Below are 19,947 nucleotides of genomic sequence, written 5' to 3'. Positions count from 1 at the left end.
CTTCAGAGAGAAGGCACTGCTGGAAGAGGAATTTGGCATTCTAGGCCCATTCTAGTCTTTTCCTTCTCCATCTAGTATTCTCCATTTCACCTTCTTCTTTTAGTTAGTATCTTTTTTATTTTCCCTGCTTCCCTTCTTTTTTCTCTGTTTTCTCCCCCCACATCTGCTTCATTCTCTTTACCTTAATACCGTGATACCAATGGCAATGATATGTAACTTAAATAAGTATATATTTTTCTTAGTTCTTAAATTTTAAAGTAGATGAATTGAACACTTTAGATTTAGCTCCACTTTCTTTTTTCAAATGAATTGAAGAGTTGTATCTATTATAACTATTTTCTTTTACTTATTTGTAACTCTTAATTGCTTTTTTTGTTTTTAATTCTCTGTGCTAGTGACCAATAAAAATTAAAACAGAAACTCAACTCAGTGTCAGTAAGGTACATTATTATGATACAATACTGAGTTGTATTAATGCTGTAATTACACTAGATGGCAGTAATGGTTAACAATAAGGGACATAAAGGTTGTACTGTACCTCTACCTGTATTGATCAAATGATTTGTAAAGTACTTTGCAAACTTTAAAATGCTATGCAAATGCTAGCTATTAGTGTATTTCACTACAAATACACTTATGAATGATTTAGTAGAGTATAATTAAGACTCAACGTAGGGTAGAGCATAATGTTTAGCAACCCAAACTATAATGCCAATTTGGCAAAATATGTAAATTTTCCATGTTGGAATTCTCTGCCCTCTTCTAGGCAGTGTTCTCCCCCCTACCCACCTCCCTGAAGCAATCTGGGTTAACTGACTTGCCCAGGGTCACACGGCTAGTGAGTATCATGTGTCTGAGGCCAGATTTGAACTCAGGTCCTCCTGACTTCAAAGCCAATGCTCTATCCACTGCTCCTAGCTGCCCCTGAGTCAGTCTTTTAAGTTAAATTCTAAGTAGTGAGAATGTCTGGTAGTCAAATTTGGGGAAGTAGCAAACATTTGTTACTGATCTCTAATGGGGTTTAGTGGTTGGAAAACGCTATTCTAGAGAAATAATTAGTCCTTTACCTTCTCTAGCACTTTAAGATGGGTAGCACATTCTTCACAACCTGCCTTGTCTGGTATGTACCTGGTATGTCACAGGCAAAGAGAGGTTTCCTAGGTTCATGTCGCTCAATTTTTCTGGTATTCAGTTTCCTTATCTGTAAATTAGCAGCTTGGAGCTTTAAGTTTTTCCAGCTTTAAAATCTCATAACCCAGTCATTGCCCATTAGTGGTTAGACAGGTGACACTTTATTTAAGAAAAAAAAACATAGTTGTTCACATATACATAGGCACAAGGGTGGCTAATGATAGAGTACTAGACCCAGAATCACAAGAAGACCTGAGGTCAAATCCAGTCTCTGACACTAGCTTTATGACTCTGGGCAGGTCACTTTACTTCTGTCTGCCTCAGTTTCCTCATCTGTAAAATGTGAAACGTAAAATAGCCACCAATCTCCCAGGATTGCCGGGAGGATAGGATGAGATAATATTTGTAAAGTCCTTTATAAACCTTAAAGAACTATATAAATGCCAGCTATTTTATTACATAAAATTTAAGCAAAAACACAGTGGAGTTGTCTTTTAAAAAACAAGAATGTTTTCTATTATGTAAAGGTATTATATTAAACCTCCAATAAATCCTCTAAGAGACAATGACCACTTGAACCTTAAGTAAATGCCTTTAAAATGAGAAATTCTTTTAATTTTTCATATAGTTTCTCATTTCCATAAAAGGTATGACACCTAGTTATTGCTTAATCTAATATTGCATCAATCTAATGAGTTGCTGCAAGAAAAAAAAGAACTGACCTGGGTTTCTGAGACCCTGGGTTCCAATCAGTCAATCAATAAACATTTATTAAGAGCCTATTATGCCAGGCACTATGCTATGTGCTGGGGATACCAAAAAGGCAAAAAATAACTTCTCAAGGAGCTTACAATCTATTGGGGGAATTATAATCTAGTGTTCATCCTTTCACCCACTGTAGGAATTTTCTCTACAACACTCTTGATAGCTAGCGCTTAAATATTTCCAGTGGTAAGGAACTCACTAGTTTTCAGGAAAGGATAACTCTCATAAGATTACCGAATCATAGTTTTAAAGCTCCAAGGGATCTCAGAGATCATCTAGTCTAACTCCCTTATTTTACATATGAATCAATCGAGACTTAGAGAAATTAAGTGACTTGCCCAGGGTCATAGGGGTGATAAGTTACAAGAGCATGAATTCAGAATCAGGGTCTGTCACTCCAAGCTGAGTAAACTTTCCACTGAATCACAGATATCAAGGGGAAATCTGCCCAATAAACTTACATTTATTGGTCCTAGTTCTTCCCTCTGGAGCTACATAAAATAAGTCTATTCCATTTATCTACATCATAGGTCTTCAAATATTTGAAGACATCTATCATTTCTTCCCTTGTTCTTCTTTACTCCAGCCTAAACATCTCCATGATAGAGTTTCCAGACCTCTCACCATCCTTATTACAGTCTTCAGGATACCTGCTTCTTTGAAAATGTCTTCTACACAACCATTATTCCCAACTGGATGCAAGATTCTAGCTTTGGTGTGGAAACTACTTGTGGATTAATACAACCTAAAATTGCATTATTTTTTTAAGTAGCTGGATCACACTGTTGGCTCCTAATGAGCTTATAAGCAACTAAACCTCTAAGTCTTATTCATACAAACTTCTAAGCCAGTTCTCTCACAGTCTGTACTTATGTAATTGATTAAAAAATATATTTTTTTAAAGGAATATGTCTTCTAGCTTGCCCAGGCTTGAAGTTCAGGACTTACTTATGGGCCTAATCCCATTCTGATCAGCTTTGGAATTTTGATCTGCTTTGTTTCTGTCTGGGGCTGATTGCCCCTCCTCAGACCACTTGGTGGCCCCCGCTTCTAGGGGCGTACCATACTAATGCTGAAATTAATGCAGACAGCAAGCAAATACCATAATTCAAGCCTTAATTTATTGTTTTGTTGATTGCCCACACTTAAAAAGTTGATGCAGAAATGTGAATAAGGCAGATTAAACTTTACAATCCCCCCATTGTTAAACATTTACAAGCATATCCCTTATAAAAGGCATCATCAAAAATAGGTATTAATGGAAAATTAATGGAAACTAGGCCAGTTGCGTAGTGAGGGTAAAGGATAACAGAGGGCTCAGTGTTATACTGGTGTCCATGAACTATTAAAAAGAAAAAAAGAAGTTGCTATTCAGTTGTTTCAGTTGTGTCTGATTCTTCGTGACCCCAGTATGTGTTTGGTGGAGCCTGAAAGATAGTTTTGACCATGTCACTCCTCTGCTCAATCAGCTTCAATGATTTCTTAAAACCTCTTAAAACCTCAGGCACAAATTCCACTGTTTGGCTTTTTAAGTCCTTCAAACCTTGATTCCAAAATACCTTTCCAGGTTTATTTTACATCACTCCCCTTCACGCATTCAGTGGTACACTCAAATTGGCTTCCTTCCTGTTTCTCATACGTGACATTCCATCACCTATTTGAGCCTCTATGTAGCCTGTTCCCTATACATGGGATGTATGGCCCCCCCTTAGACTATTGCTTGTACCCTGCTATATCCTTGTAAATGAAGAATTGAGACAATTATCCAAATAACTCAAAAGGAAAAAAAACAAGCATGTTGTTCGATTCTTTCGACAATTCAAGTGAAACTTTTTTTTTAAGTAGCAGTGGTCTGAATAATTGTCTCAGTTTGCCACAATTCATCAATCAATCAATCAACAAGCAGTTATTAAGCACTTACTGGGTACTAGGCACTATATAGAAACATTAGGTATACAAAGACAAGAATGAAACAATCCCTGTTCTTAAGGAGCTTATATTCTATTGGGTTGGGGATGGGGTGGGGGGTAACATGTTCATATGTAAGTCAATAAAAGATATTTTCAAATAAATACAAGTATAGAATTAGATAGTGTACAACACTTAATTTATCAAAGTATTCAGATCTGTGACATAAAGAAATTTTTTTCACAATAATCCTACCAGATTTGTGCAACATTATAAAACAAATTAGAGAACTGAACCCAGGTCTCCCAGCTGTTTGTCTAACCCACAGAATTCCATATATTACATGAAAGGCAGTATCTGGGAAATTTCATAAATTTCATTTCATAAATTTTTATTGACCCAATAACTTTCTTGGTTTTTAAAAAATATTTTGTTGACCAAATGTTATTAATTTAAACCTTTGCCTTGGAATGCATCACATTTATCAAAAATAAAGATAAAATGATGGCGAGTCGAGGAGAGGTGAGAGGCACAAAGAAAGAAAAAAGAAAGAAAAGAGGGACGTGAAAGCATTTTTTAACATACAGAAGAGAACAGAAGTAATCACAGACAAACAGAATAGCTTTGAAAATTCCATGTTGAATTTATCACTTTCTTAAAAAGAAAATTGAGATGTACATAATAGAGATTTTCAGTTTTGTGCACAGTTCTCTTTATCTCTTCTACTACATATATGGAAATGCTCATTTTGTCTGGTATTCATTAAGTTCAGAATAAAAACATTAAAAAAAAAAGATAAATAGGCAATCTGTTAATGACTTACCTTCTTAGCACCAGGCCAGTTCTTTGAAGAGGGGTAAATACTATAAATTTCAAAGATTTCTTCAATGGGGAGACTGTTCTGTTAAACAAACATTCATTATGTTTTTCTGCATCTTAAAAAATAGATATCATGTCCCCAATTAATATCAAGAGTCCTTTATGTTTCTTAATCATAAGATTTACAGTATTAATTATTTCACAATGAGCCTCCAACTATGACATATTTTTCACATTTTTGCCTTTCAGATAAATGTTGCTAAAATGGATCTATTAATAATACTTAGAGAAGTTTCTTAAATTATAGGAAAACAGAGCTTAGAATCACTGAATCATAAGATTAAATTAGTAAAAGATCTTGGAGATAATCCAATCCAACTCCATCAAGTTTCCCCTTCCCCTCAAACTATTCTTCCCCTCTCTCCTCCCTCCCTCTAACCCATTCCCACTCCCCAGTTGTCTGAGATGAAACTGAGGCCAGAGAGGTTGGGTGATTTTCAAAAGATTACTCAGCTACAACAGAACTTGATTTTGAATCCAGGTCTGTGTCCCTCAATACAGTGCTCTTTCTATTACACTAAATTCTTTAACTTTGCTTTTAAAAGTACTGTATGTATATGTAAATCAGAAACATCCAACAAACAAGAGGGGTAAACACTCTTTAATAAAAATTTCATTTCCCCCCTTACCATTAGGATCCCAGCATAAAATGATAGAATCATAGCTTCTCGTTCAAGACGATTAGGAAATACATGCCTGCAATGGAATGGTACCTTCCTAGGAAGTAAAATATAAATAAGTTTGGCCCCAGATTGCAGATGATGACATACATAGTATTTATATGCTGCTTAATTTGCATATCAAGATAATGCAACTCATTTGACCCATTATGAATAAGTAGCTTATATACTAAACATTACTCTCCCTACAACCCCCAGTACCTATGATAGATTTACACTGATTTATTCTAGGTTTTCCATTCTGTCTTCACTGTGAGTAATGGCCCACTGGAATAAAGTTGCCCAGTCAAAGACCATGAAAGAGAATGAAACCAATTGGCTACAGGAACTAAGCCTATGACCATAATTTTATTAAGGTGATACTCTAACCCAACGATTGCCAAAGTGGGGGCCTTCTGATCATATATGGGATTGTGACCTGACCTTAAAAGATGTGGAATCAACCAATCACAGGGTAGGAAGATTGCCTTCCCTACAAATTCTTGGTCCTACCTCCACAACAGACACACTCACTCACCTCCTAAAATGACACCTTCGCTCCACTGTTCAAGCTTCACCCTCCCCACACTGGGGTGTCAGCCCCTCTGGGCAGTTTTAAGCTAATGACTACCTGGAACTCACAGCAGTACCTGTGCAGAGCACTAAAAAAATTACCTTTCCCTTAACTCCCAAACTCCACCATCCACCAGTTTCCCAAACATATCCATCTTCTCTCCTCAGATCACCTTATGGTTATAGCAGGCTCTGCCTGAGCAAGCCCTGTGATCTGGAGGTGATAACTAGTAAGACCCCATTTTTTTCCCTTTTGGGTGGGAAAAGGTGAGTAGCACAAGAAGAGAAGGCATCAGTCATAGCATCATAGATCTAGAGCTGGGAGGGACCTCACAGGCCATCTAGTACAACTCCATCATTTTACAGAATAGAAAATGGAATTCCAGGAAGAATCAAATGAGATACCAAATGGGAAGTGCTTTGCAAACCTTAAAGCCATTATTATTGCTATTATTATTATTATTATTACTGTGCAGATAATAGTTGGATTATGATCTGCATTCCAGATCTTGTCACATTATCTTTCCCCCAAAATCTCTCCTTCTTTTAAACTTCCCAATTACTGCCAAGAACATCACCATCCTTCCAAGTCACCCAAATTCACAACCTTAGTGTCATACTTGAGTCCTCACTTGACCTAACCCCTCACATACAATCAGTTGTCAAATCTGGTCATGTCTCCTCCACAGCATCTCGTGGTGTCTATCCTCTTCTCTCTATTCACACACAGCTACCTCTCTAGTTCAGGCTCTGCTCTCATCTGAACTGCTTCAGTAATCCCTTAATTAGTCTCCCTATACCAGGTTTCTCTCTTTGCCAATCCATCCTCCATGCAGATGATTTTCTGAAAGCGTAGGTCTGATCATGTAATTACTCTACCCAATAAACTCTGATGGCATCCTGCTGACTAGGATCAAATATCTCATCATTTTAAAATTTCTATGTTTAAAATTTTACATTTAACAATTTTAAACATCAAATTTTTGTGTGTTTTGTGATATATATATATATACATACATACATAATTGTTTACACAATAATACACTATATAATTTTTAAATAAGCAAATATTCATGAATTGGGGGTGGACACTGAAAAGTTTTTATCGATGAGGTACACAATCAAAAATGTTTGGAGGTCACTGCTCTAAACAACTGAGTCACTTTAGACTGATAGATTAAGACACTAATAACTCTGAAAAAAGAGCTTTTGTGAACCAAACTGATAGCCTGGTAAACATATCTGCTTAATTCCCTAGGTCTTTTATTAATAGTCCTTAAGAAACCACTGCTCTCATTGTAAAAAAGACCTAGCCATTAAAAATCAGGGACATTTGAACAGCAAATCACAAGAGATATTCTAAGTCTCATCATAATTTTGAGGTAGGGTATTCTAGCCATAGTAATTTAATTTGATTATTTTCAGAGGAAAATTAATTATTGGTGATGTTTGGGACATGAATATATGCATCTCCCAAGTCAATGGCAATGTGAATTCCTTCCAATTTTGTAGGACTTAGAGCTGGAAGTGACATTAGAGTTCATCTGGCCCTAACTCCATCATAGCCTCTTACAGATAACAATACTTTCTTGGCCCAGAAAAGTTTAAGAGATTTGCTGGAGTTCACACTGTAAATATGTGGGCTAGGACCCAAAATCAAACCTTCTGATTGACAACTAGGACTCTTTCCACTCCAATCCACTGCTTTTCAAGCACAGTATCATAGAATGGTAAGGCTAAGAAAGACCCTTAAGGTTCACACAGCAAAGTCATTTTCAAGTTCAGCAGTTCTCTTGAACTATTAAAGCAAAACGAGTCTCAAGACACTCACACTTTCTCCCAATCCAAATGTATTTGGTCTTCTTTGTAACCGAGCCACTGTAATGCGACACTGATGGCCAAATCATAATGAGCCTGAAAGCAAAGATATTTTGCGTGAAAAGAAAATAACCACAGCAGCCACAGACCAGCTGCAACACCAACTTAGCAAATTGTTGAGATACCAACATTTGTCATGTATTAAGTATAAGCCAATGGATAACCAGGTTTCTTACATATCTTACCAGCAACTTATATGGCCCTTATAGGGACCCTATGCATTATTGGATTGACCTCTGGAAAGGAACTTAGAAGCCACTGCCTTCATCTTACAGATGAGGAAATGAATTTGAAGTGACATGGATAGTGTCAGCAGGTTCCCTGATCAAAACCAGTGCTTTCCCCCACTATACTGCTGTGCTTTCTCATTTGTTAAAGCAATCGTTTGAGACTTATTACATTTATAAGAGACTTGAATGAAACCAAATGATGGGAAATAAACCTAGAATGAACCAATCTAATTTGCTGAACAGAAGCAAACCTGAACAGTTTTTACTGAACTGTGAACCAAATTAAATTGTCAGGTTCTCTCCCACCAAAGTTTTCAGTAATTGAACACATCTTTTCAAAAGTATATAAATAAAACAAAACTATAACATAAAAAGATTTCTCAGATGAATGCTGAAAAACTTGATAACTTCATTTAATTCCTAGTCTCAATATGTCTTAGAATTGACTAATAGGTACTATTAATAAAAATTTAAAAATTAATAAAAGGGTTGCCAAGTGATGGGTTTTTTTTTATTAATTCTAATAATGATTTAATAAATTTATAGGATGTTAGACCTGTAAAGGACCTTGAAGATCACCTGGTCAGCCCCACTTGTTTTTAAGGACAAGAAAACTCAAAATCAAGTAGGTCAAGTTATTTACCCAAGGCTACATGGATAGTTAGGGGAAAAGCTAGGGCTAGAACTCAGGACCTCTGAGCCATTCTAGGGCACTTTGTACAGTATTACTTCTTTCAGTCTTCTCCTCCCAGCAGGGCTTAGTAAGTACTAACCAAACATTGATTCACTAATGTATGCTCTAAATTTGTCCAACAACTCTATAAGAGCTCCATGGCATTCTTGAATGAGTTCTTCTCCAAAAGGTTAAAAAAAAAACAAACCCAAACCTAGGCACAACATCTATTATTTTATTTTAGTATGGAAAAAAAATGTCATCTTTTAAAAATAAACCAACAAACCTCTATCCATCATTTGAGAACTCAGAAGCCACAATGAGAAAAAAAGGTGTGTATCATAAAATTTACATAATACTTTGAAATTTGCAAAGTGGACCAGGTAGAGTAATATCTTCAAATATTCTCAGTGCTAATATATTATTAGCTCTTTATTCCTTACTGCTTCTTTACATTTTTGGATCATGGATTTTTATTTAAAATGGCCAAAATAAGCATGTTCTCCTCAAATTGTCTCAAAGGAAGAATTATCTGTAGAAATAACAGTGGGGCTTACTTAGAAATCAATGCTACAGGGAAGCTGAGACTCGTGGGTAGATCTCTTGGATTTGGAAATTCTGCGTGAGAGTGAAGCCAGTCAGATATCCACACCAGGTCTGGCGGCAATATGGCAAGCCCCCAGGAGTGGAGGACCACCAGGCTTCCAAAGGAAGGGTGAATCAGCACAGACTGGGATGGGGGAGGGGAAGAAGGAAAGGTTAAAGCTTCCAGGCTGATCAGTGCTGGGATTGGACCTGCGAGAGGCCGCTGCACTTCCAGCCTGGGTGAGATGAGATACAGTTTCAAAACATAAGATAAAGTTTGCTTTTTTTGGGGTGGGGGTTAGGCAATGGGGTTAAGTGATTTGCCCAGGGTCACACAGCTAGTAAGTGTTATGTGTCTGAGGCCGAATTTGAACTCAGGTCCTCCTGAAATCAGGGCCGGTGCTCTATCCATTGTGCCACCTAGCTGCCCCCCAAGATAAAGTTTGCAACGTATTTTTATACATTACTTTGTTCAGTTCACAACGGTACTATGTAGCAGATGCTACAGTTGTACTTTTACCATTTTATACCTTGGAAAACTAAGACTTAAGGAGACAAAGTGATTTATCCACAGTTACTCAACAGTGTAAGACTTGGGATTTGAATTCATGTCTTCCTGACTCCAATTTCAGCATTTTGTTGCCCTTTGATAAACAACATCCCGACCTCCCCCCTATTCCTTTGTCATTTGGCTCAGAGATTATTTTGTCATCTATATATGAAGTCTCAATGTATTTATGGTTTGGTTTCTTAAAAACCATGCCTGTTATATGAGCTAAGGCAAAAATCATGTATGACAGCAGGGAAGGGAATACACATTTATTAAGCCCCTACTTTGTGCCAGTCACGGTGCTAAATATTTTACAAATATTATTTGATAATGAGCCATTGTTCTATCTATTAAGAAAATTGATATTCTTAACCCTGAAAAGGTTAACTGATTTTACAGAGTCCTCCCCAACAAAAAGCCTTAACACTCACTTGAATTCATTATTCTTCTGTGTGCACATTAAACCCCTAAAAGCTTAGTGAATATAAGGGGAAAAAAATGTCAGGTGGGGGGGGACTGCATTCTTGATAGATTTTGGTCACAGCATAGGCTTTAAAATGTCTCGCTTTCCAGTTTATAGACAGCTCCACTTTACTCAGGGCAGCTAGATAGTGCAGTGTATAGAGTGCCTGGCCTGGAGTCAGGAAGATGCATCTTCCTGAGTTCCAGTGCAGCCTGACACTTACTACCTGGGCAAGTCATATAACCTCATTTGCCTCAGTTTCCTCATCTGTAAAATGAGCTGGAGAAGGAAAAGGCAAACCAGTCTAGTAGCTGCCCAAGAAAAGCCCAAGTGGGTCACAAAGAGTCAAACATGACTGAAAACCAGCTAAACAAACACCACTTTACTCAGAGTCCTTTGGCTTCCGTCTCTAACACTCCATAATGACTGCTTCTAATCCAAAGTCCAAACCTCGTGAGTGTCTCAACACCATCTATTTTTTGTTTGTTTTTATTTCTACATGTAAAGCCATTCAAAAAAGTGAACACTTGACTCCCCTCTCTAGCTCCAGGAAAAATTTGAAACTCTCCATTTTTCAAATCTGTCATTTCCTCCATGACACAATGAAGAGTTGACTATATTTAAGAATAAACATGATCAGTATTTTTTCATTGTTTTAAAAAAATGAGAGAAAAAATATGACAGTAGGAAATGCAATGGCTTTGGAGTCAGAAGACCTGAGTTCAAATCCCAGCTCTGTCACTTACTACCTGTGTGACCCTGGGCAAGTCACTTCACCTTCCTAGGCCTCAGTCTCTTCATGTCTAAAGTGAGGGGTTTAGACTTGATGACCTATAATAAGACCCTAAATTAGCTCCAAATTTGTGATCCTATTAGTAAATAATTAGTAGAAAAGCGTGATTATAAATGAATCCCCAAAACACTTGACCCTGATCACACAATGGTTATCCTTTCTATGCCACTAACTCCATGCAAACCAGTCAGCAGTGATAACAGATTAGTGGCATAGTGGGTAGGCCATTGCATTAAGAGTCAGGAGGACTGGAGTTCAAATCTGGCTTTAGACACTCTTGGGCAGGTGACTTCACCTCGGTGAGAGGTTTCTTCTCCTGTAAATGGGAATAGTAGAGCACTTATCTTACAGGGTTATTGTGAGAATCAACTGAAATGCTCTACATAAAATGCTTTTGGCAATTGCTACTTATTATTTTATCATTTTGTTTTCTATCTTCCTTCTGCACAGAGTGGATCACAGTGACTAAAATGAAGGCTGGGCCTGGGATGGGGAAGGCTTGGCTAATAACTAGCATTTATCTAATGCTTTATGATGTGCAAAGCACTTTACAAATATTATCTTACTTTATCCTCATAGCATAGGAGACAGGGACCATTATCTCTATTTTACAGATAAGGTAATTGAGGTAGACTGAGGATAAGTAATTTGCCCACTCAGGGTCACATGGTTAGTGTCTGAGGTCACATTTGAACGCAAGTCTTCCTAACTCCAGCCCAGCGCTTTATCCACTGAGCTACCTACTTGCTTCCCAGGCAAACAGATGTTAAGTGACTTGCCTAGGGTCACATAGTTAGTAAGTGTCTGTGTCTGAGGCCAGAAGTGAACTCAGGTCTTCCTAATTGTAGGCCCAATGCTCTTGGGATTAAGATCTCTATTTATCATATCTCTAATGGTCTCATCCACCACATCCCATTAATAAACACATGAATAACACAAATATGACTGGCATAAATGTTTCATTCTTTACCATATCATCTAAATAAGTGAGTTGTCTTCTTCCCTTTGGGTCAAATTCATTTTCCCGAAGTCGGATGCCCACATAATCACACCTTCGAAAGCAAGAGAGCATTGTTGAGCCATTGCACATTCCTAGGTCACATTTCCCTGTCCTGTTAAGAGGGCTTAAGAAATCACAAATGCATTTACATTTTGAATTAATTCTTGATTTACATAGGATTAAAGATTTAGGGCTGGAAGGAATCTTTGAGTCCATCTAGCCCAATCCCTTCCTTTCACAGAACCTTAGAATTAATGTGGCTTGCCCAAGGTCACACAGCTAATGAGTGGCAGAGCCAGGTTTTGAACTCAGGTCCTTTGACTCCAAATCTAGCCTACTTTCTATTGTACCACAGATCTAAAAGACTGAATTTTGGCACACCGAAGCATGTTGTCAATTATCCCAAGGGATATTGTGAAATTTTCTGAACCCTCTAAAAATGGCTTCCATTGAGTCTCAAGTAAAATCTCAATATATTTTACAGGAAGCTTTCTCAACCCCTCCTAATTCTAGTGTCTTCCCTCTGTTAATTATTTCCTATTGATCCTGCATATAGCTTGTTTGTATATATTTGTTTGCATGTTGTCTCCCCCTTTAGACTGTGAACTCTTTGAGGGCAAGGACTGTCTTTTGCCTCTTTTTGTATCCCTAGCATTTAGCAGAGTGCCTGGTACATAGTAGGCACTTACTAAACATTTATTGACTTATTGATTGAGCTACATGGCATAGAAGCAAATATTGGGGAAGTGTAGCAGGAGAGAGGAGGAAGACTCTTCGAATCAAATGAGGAACAATACAATTTTCACAACTGTAGTAAAGCTGAGGCTCACCCATCTAGAAAGTAATCATCTTCTCCCCCATTTAGGAAGACATTGAAAAATATGACGAGCAGAACTGCTGAAACCCAAAACCCACAATCCAACATTCATTCCCCTGGCTTCTGGGGAGCAGGTACCAGTGAAGCCCAAGAATACTTACCTGTATCCTTAGCAGATCTTTTCTGGAGACTGGCAGGGGAAAGATGATGAGAGCAAAAAGGTCCCCTGCTGGAGGGGGACCCTTCGAAGGGGGAGAGATGTTACCGAAATGAGTGGCTTGGGACACAATAAAGTAAATGAAAGGTCAGAGGCGCAGAAATAGGAAGCTAAGGGCTCCAAAGAAAACATTCACCTACTTTCACAATTTTGCTTAGGGCTAGCGCTGATTATGAAAATATAAATTGTGCCAAGAAAGTTAAGCCAAATAATTCTATGGGTGTAGATTTATTATGAGTCCTGAAGGACTTTGATTTGGGTCATAAGGTTTGAAGGCTTAAGTAACTATTGCAGATTAAACTGCTTGGAACATTTTTTTCACGCTCCTGGGAGCCAGGTTGTTTTAGTCTAAGTAAAATGGACATTGATTATAAAAACACACTTATTCACACTTATTTGGTGTTTAGGTTCACAAAATATTTTCCCCAAAACAACCCTTTGAAGCAGACAGTATTATTATTATTATTCTCACTTCATAGATGGGGAAAACTGAGGTATAAAGAGATTAAATAAATGGCCTGGGGTTACCAGAATGTTAAATGTTGAAGCTAGAATTTGAACCTAAGATTCCCAACTTCAAGCCCAGCATTCTCTCCACTGCGTTATGATAGATTCTTTAGATGACGTAAATAAAGTAGCTGACATAAATGCTTACATTTTGCTTCTGATTGCCCGAGTGTTATTTATACATCCCCCACTCCTATTTCTACTGCTAGAGGCATCACTGCTGCCCAAATGGTCTCCGCAATTCTTGGGAGAACTTGGGAGAATTCATTCAACAATCATTATCAGGGCATAAAGATGAAAACAAAATAGTTCCTGCCTTTCAGAAGCTTAAATTCTACTGAAATGACAGGAAGATCTGCTCAGAGTAGAAGGCAAGGGCATAGTTTACCTTAAAGTTCAGCTCTGGCACTACCTTCTAAGAAGGTCCTTCCCTGATCCTGCCCCGCTCCCCTCCCAGCTACTTAAGGATTATTTTCACGTTTGTTTTTGTGTTTTGTTTAGTATGGTATAGGTGTTTAATAAATGCTGATTGATTGACAGTGGGCTAGAAAAGAGACCCTTGGCAACGTGACACTGATATGCATTATTGGTTCATGAAACAATAATATTGGTTTCCCTACCTCTCAACCAATACCTCTGAGTCCCCACCCCACCCCCGCCCCAGCTCTTGGCCAGAAAATGAATCAGAGAAAGATATCTGAAGAAACAAATTATTGGCAAGGGAAAATCTGATTTTATCCTAATCATTTTGTTTCTGGATCTGGAAGGTAGAGACCATATGGAAAGAAAAAGATTAATTGATAAAATACAAACTTCTTGAGAAAAGTGACTATTTCTTTTTTTCAGTCTGTCTCCTGTGTAACTTTGGCATATGGTAGACTTGAATAAATGCTAGCTGACTGACTGTTGTTCAGTCAATAGTTAAGAAAATGAATGATTAGAATTTAATCCTGGGCCTTTGGAGATAATCTTCAGAAACATCTCTCTAACTTTTGCTAATTTCAAATTCAAAAGATTGTCAGTAGAGAGAGACCCATGACTCCCTGTAATGAACAAACTCATTGTGTGGATTTTGTGTCTATGGGGGCAGACAGGCTAAAGAATGAGAAAGTTAAGATTCAGAGGGAATATCCAGGTGCTAACTGAACCTGCCTGATGGAAATGTGAAGCCGCCTGCCTCTACAGGAAATGTCAAGGCTTCTGACTCTTTCCACATGAAGAGATTCCTTCCCTTAAGTACTCTATAAGTAATAGACTGTTAGTCACAAAACTCATCAAGTACAGAATGAAAATACACATATTTTTCCAAATTCATACTTACAGAAGTTTTTTAATTTCTCTTTTCAGTAGTCTTCTTTCCATGAATAAAGATTTATCTGATGGATTAGGTAGATATTGCTTCCACTGCACCTAAAGACTTTGGGTAGTAAATAACAGATAATTTGGAGTCAGAGTTGCTACCAGTCCCCAGATCAGTCATGGAATCCTGGCCTCTTGGATCTAGAATGGATCTGAAAATATACAGAATTCATGAGGAGTGGGGGTGAGGGGCAGGAGAGAGTACCTTCACCCAAATCAACCATCCAGGGATATTTTCAGGCACTGGCTATTCTATGAAGATGGCATCTTATATTTACATACTTTATCTGTGTTAGCTAATTTGACTGTCAACAACCAAATTAAGGCACACGGGAGAGGTGCCAGGATCCCATTGTAACTAGGGGTTCACCATTACTTATAGTAATACATATACTTATACTTCTTCCCCCTCACTCCACTTCTTTTTGGAGCATGCTCAGGCACTATTCTTTGTAACCATGGAAACCTGAGTATGCAAATATCTTCTGCCTGCCTCAGGCTATGAATGACATCACTGGGTTGTGTCTGTCTTTGCTGAACTAGAACTTCCGGTACATACCAAAGTAGCAACCTGCTCCTCTTCCTTTCCAGCTTCTAAGTGTGAAAAACTGTTTTGAATTTGTGCCAGGAAGAGTCAGGTAGGGGGATGGTAGAAATTTTATTTCCCACCTGGTCCCATATAGCCATGGGAGTTCGTCCTACCTAGGCCAGCCTTGTGCTTAGAATAGAACTGCTTTTTTTCCCCTTCTTCTTCTTGTTTTTCCTTCCCTGACTACATCACTAAGCAGGAACCCAGAGATGGAAGAATCCAGGTGATTTTGTGAGTTTAAGAAAGAAATAAAGTCCTGGGATGGCCCCCAGACAGACAATTGTAGTTGCTATGGTAGCAAAGTGGGTTGGTGCCAAGGGAAGAGTCAGCATTGGAGAGAGAAGGCCAAACATAAACATCATGCTTGAATCACACTTGGCAATTGATGAGACTGTTCTCAATAGAGATGGAATGTAAAATAGCTAATCAGGAAAACTGGCAAACTGTATTTTGTCTTGATGAGGTTTACTGCCAGACTCCCAGCAGATTGTAACCTAGCTATAAACGGATTTTCTGAATCCTGTTTAACTCATTCTGTTAATGCACACGGTGATTATCTTTTGCTTATCACTGCTTTCAATATGGGAATAAAACAACCTTACACCTAATGTTTGGATACTCCTTTTACTCCCCCTTCCTTTGGCGGGAAACCCTACCCTACAGACAAAAATACAACTATCCCCAGAATAGCCACATATTCATTTTTCACTCATGTCTGACTCTTTGTGACCCCATTTGGGGTTTTCTTGACAAAGTTACTGGAGTGGTTTGCCATTTCCTTCCCTAGTTCATTTTACATATCAGGAAACTGAGGCAAACAAGGTCAGGTGACTTGCCCAAGGTCACATAGCTAGTAAGTGTCTGAGGCCATATTTGAATTCAAGTCTTCCTGACTCCAGGCCCAGCACTCTATCTACTTCACCACCTAGCTGCCCTCAAAATAGCTGTGGTGGAGGTAATAGGGACTAGGGAATTACTTCCCCATTGAGAAGGTTGGCTTCCCCAAAGCTACACTTTGGGTAAAACATAATGGCAGATAAAGGATAAGAATTGATCTAGGTCCCTGTAACCTCAAACTAACAGTGCCTATCAGTCACTGTGATAGACTTATTTACTTGTTTTCAGTTGGTTTCATGGGCTCCAAATGCTCAAGGTGATCATTTTTGGGAAACCCCTAGTTACAACATTTTTCAAACATCCCATGGAAATGTTTGGGTACTTCACCAAGAGATCCATTGGCCTCTTCTGAATTTGTGTGAACTCTTCTGTGACCATTCACAGTTCAGGAGGAAAATGCTTTGACCCTTAAGAGAACAGCCATCTTCAGTCACTAATCCATGAACCTCCTAGCTCCATAAAGGATCTCTAGGGGATGCTTGAAAGAAAGTGTAGTAAAGAAGCATCAAAACAGGTCTCCTCATCCTTGAGTACTCATCCCTACCTTGCAGCAGATGCAGGGTTCTGAGGCACAAAAAACAATCCTGAAGGGGTGTGCAACTAAACATTTTAAAATCATCACTCTATAAAAAATAGGTGATAGAAATCTATCTGAATTAATGTCTAGTCCCCAAAGTGTTGTCTAATCATGAAGTTTAATTTAAAAACTTGGGAGGGGGAAACTTTTGTTTCTACACCACTTTCCATTTCCCAGTATATCTCTCTCCCCATCCCCACCCAAAGATGTAACCCTTACAACCAAAGATGAAAAGGAAGTTCAGCAAAATTAACCAAGAAAGGGGGAGAGAGAAGAGAGAAAGAGAGAGAAAGAGAGACAGACAGACAGACAGACAGACAGACAGACAGACAGAAAGAAACAGAGACAGAGAAACTGTGGTGATGTTGCAGCTTATCTATAGCTAGGACACATTAGAGGTGAGACAGAGGCAGAAAGCAAAAGACAGAGACAGAGAAACACATACACACACACACACACACACACACACACACACACACACACACACACAGAGATTTGAATCTCATGAAGCTTCATTTTTTTTCCTAATAAGGACTAATCCTAACATGAGACAAAAAAACACCACAACCAAAAAACACACTATTTTAAAAATTACTTCTATAGCCTACCCATTTGACTATTTAGGACCTTCTGCTATTGCTCTTATTGGAACCTGGGAGTGTGGGAAGCCTGACTCTAGTATAAGTGAATGGACTCTAGCACTTGCTTCTCCTAGGGTAAGAGAAATAATTTAAGTGATCGTAGAAGTATCAGTTTTCAGAGGATGTCATTAGTGAGTATGCAGTAGAGAGTTTAACAAAAGTGTTATATAAGAGAATAAGCATTAAACTAAGAGTCAGGAGGTCAGGATTGTAGTCCCAACTCTGCCTTTAACTAGCAGATAGCCCTATCTGGGAGCTGCTTCACTTCTCTGCCTCAGTTTTCTCATCTGTAAATTGAGAGTGTTTGGACCAGATGGCCTCCAAGGTCCCTTTCAATTCTAACATTTTATGATCCTTTGATATTTAAAAGCTTCCAGCAGTAGAGGTGAGCCCTGTTTTCTGATGGGGAGATGGCAGATTCTGTCCAGAACTTGTCAGTTGTTTTAATACCATCTTAACCTGGGACTTGAAGCGAGTTTATAGGTTCAAAAAAGCATAAGGTAAGAGACTTAGAGTGGGAAGGGACCATCTAATTCACGGGTAGGTAACCTGCAGCCTCAAGGCCACATGTGGCCCTCTAGGTCCTGAAGTGCAGCCCTTTGACTGAATCCAAACTTCATAGAACAAACCACCATGCTGCCTTTCTAACACAACTTTGATCATTTGTAAGAAACAAAACTTACCTCTGTGATAATCATGACAAGCAGGATGACTGAAAGCCCTGAACAATCATGAAATGCTACACAAATTATCCATGATATGCATATTTATTAACGTTTTTGCACATGGGTAAGAGAGCTATTTTCATGTGGGTGCAGGAGACTGGGATATACATTTGTTTGGTCTAGTGAATGAATTTGAAAGTCATTATTTTTCCCACCTTGTTTAGGCTAAAAAACAAACAAATAAAGAAACAAAAAGACAAGAAAGAGCTACTGGAAAAATCTCTTCATTTTAACCCTTAGGTAGATAATGGTAGTAGTTGTGGTGGTGGTTGTGGTGGTTGTGGTGGTGGTAGTATGAGTAGGAGTAGGAATAGTAAGGAGAAGCAATGTGGCATAAGTGGACAGAAAGCCAGACTCCAGTTAGAAAAACCTAGGCTTCCTCTTTCTCTTCTGAATATATTTGCTATAAGACTCTGAGATAAGACATTTGACCCCTTAGCACCCCAGCCAGCTTTCTAAGGCTATAAATTGCAGAAAAGATGTTAATCTACTTTAATAGATGTGTTTCTCCTCATCTGGAGTTTTCTCTACCATTGAAATCCCAAGCCCAATCCTCTTCCCTACCCTCTCACCCCCATATCAACAGCTCTCATTTACATAATGCTTTGAAGTTTGTTTTCTTATTTGAGCTTCAGAATAACACTATGAAGTAGCTACTACAATGATTGCTATTATTATCATCATTATTAATGTTTTACATATGGATTTGTAACCTGAGACTCAGAGAGCCTGAGGGACTTTGCCCGTGGTCACACAGCTAGTAAGTATGGCACAGGCAAGATTTTAATCAGGGTCTTCCTGACTCCAGCATTCTACCTCAATGCTCAAACCTAGTAACTTCAGTTCAAACATTCTGAGGTAATGATTCATGTAGATCCCTAAATAGCCTGTCTACCTACACACCCAGTATGACATGTATACTCTAGCACAATAATTTCTATGCTTTGCCTGTTGAAGTCAAGTTCCTAAGTCTTTAGTTTGACTGGGTAGTAGGAGGCCCCTAAAAGAAGATCTAGGGCAGGTTTCTAAACCTAGGGGTCGGTGAATTGTTTTCTTAACCAAATATTTTGAAAACGCTATCTCAATATAATTGATTTTTTTAGTAATCCAATGTATTTTGTTTTATGCATCTGAAACATGTTCCCAGGGAGGATTCAGTTGTTGTTGTTCAGTTGTATCTGACTCTTTGTGACCCCATTTGGGGTTTTCTTGGTAGAAATACTGGAGTGGTTTGCCATTTCCTTCTCTAGCTCATTTTACAGATGAGGCAAACAAGGTTAAGTGACTTGCCCAGGGTCACACTGCCAATATGTGTCAGAGGCCAGATTTGAACTCATCAGGAAGATGAGTCTTTCTGACTTCAGGCTGAGTACTCTACTGCACCACCTAAGTACCCAAGAAGGATCCAGAGGCCTCACCAGACTTCCCCAGGGGTCCACAACAAAAAAAGTTCAAGGACCTCCTGGTCTAGAGAAAACATAGAAATCAGAGTAAAGCTGAGTTTAATGGCAGCATTTAGTCTGAGCTGCTT

The 19,947-nt window shown here is 38.5% G+C and overlaps 1 protein-coding gene across 4 annotated transcripts in view; it reads right to left on the bottom strand.

The window, feature by feature from the left end:
* CUNH2orf80 (chromosome unknown C2orf80 homolog) overlaps positions 1–19,947 on the bottom strand; it is a 39,218-nt gene that overhangs the window by 7,537 nt on the left and 11,734 nt on the right. For 3 of the 4 annotated variants that reach the window (XM_021008718.1, XM_021008719.1, XM_078147191.1), the window contains 5 exons: positions 14,950–15,045; positions 12,058–12,139; positions 7,747–7,829; positions 5,313–5,400; positions 4,628–4,705 (listed from right to left, as the gene is read on the bottom strand). In XM_021008718.1, the coding sequence (XP_020864377.1) occupies positions 4,628–4,705; positions 5,313–5,400; positions 7,747–7,829; positions 12,058–12,139; positions 14,950–14,990 (372 nt within the window). In that variant the 5' untranslated portion in view covers positions 14,991–15,045. Of the gene's footprint in view, positions 1–4,627; positions 4,706–5,312; positions 5,401–7,746; positions 7,830–12,057; positions 12,140–13,065; positions 13,281–14,949; positions 15,046–19,947 lie in introns of those variants that run through there. The other variant, XM_078147192.1, reaches the window with a different exon arrangement.

This window comes from Phascolarctos cinereus, unplaced genomic scaffold, assembly GCF_003287225.1.
Source record: "Phascolarctos cinereus isolate Bilbo 61053 unplaced genomic scaffold, phaCin_HiC Scaffold_7;HRSCAF=346, whole genome shotgun sequence".
Lineage (NCBI taxonomy): Eukaryota > Metazoa > Chordata > Mammalia > Diprotodontia > Phascolarctidae > Phascolarctos > Phascolarctos cinereus.
The sequence above is the reverse complement of the archived record's forward strand: the minus strand, read 5'-3'. Positions and strand labels throughout refer to the sequence as shown.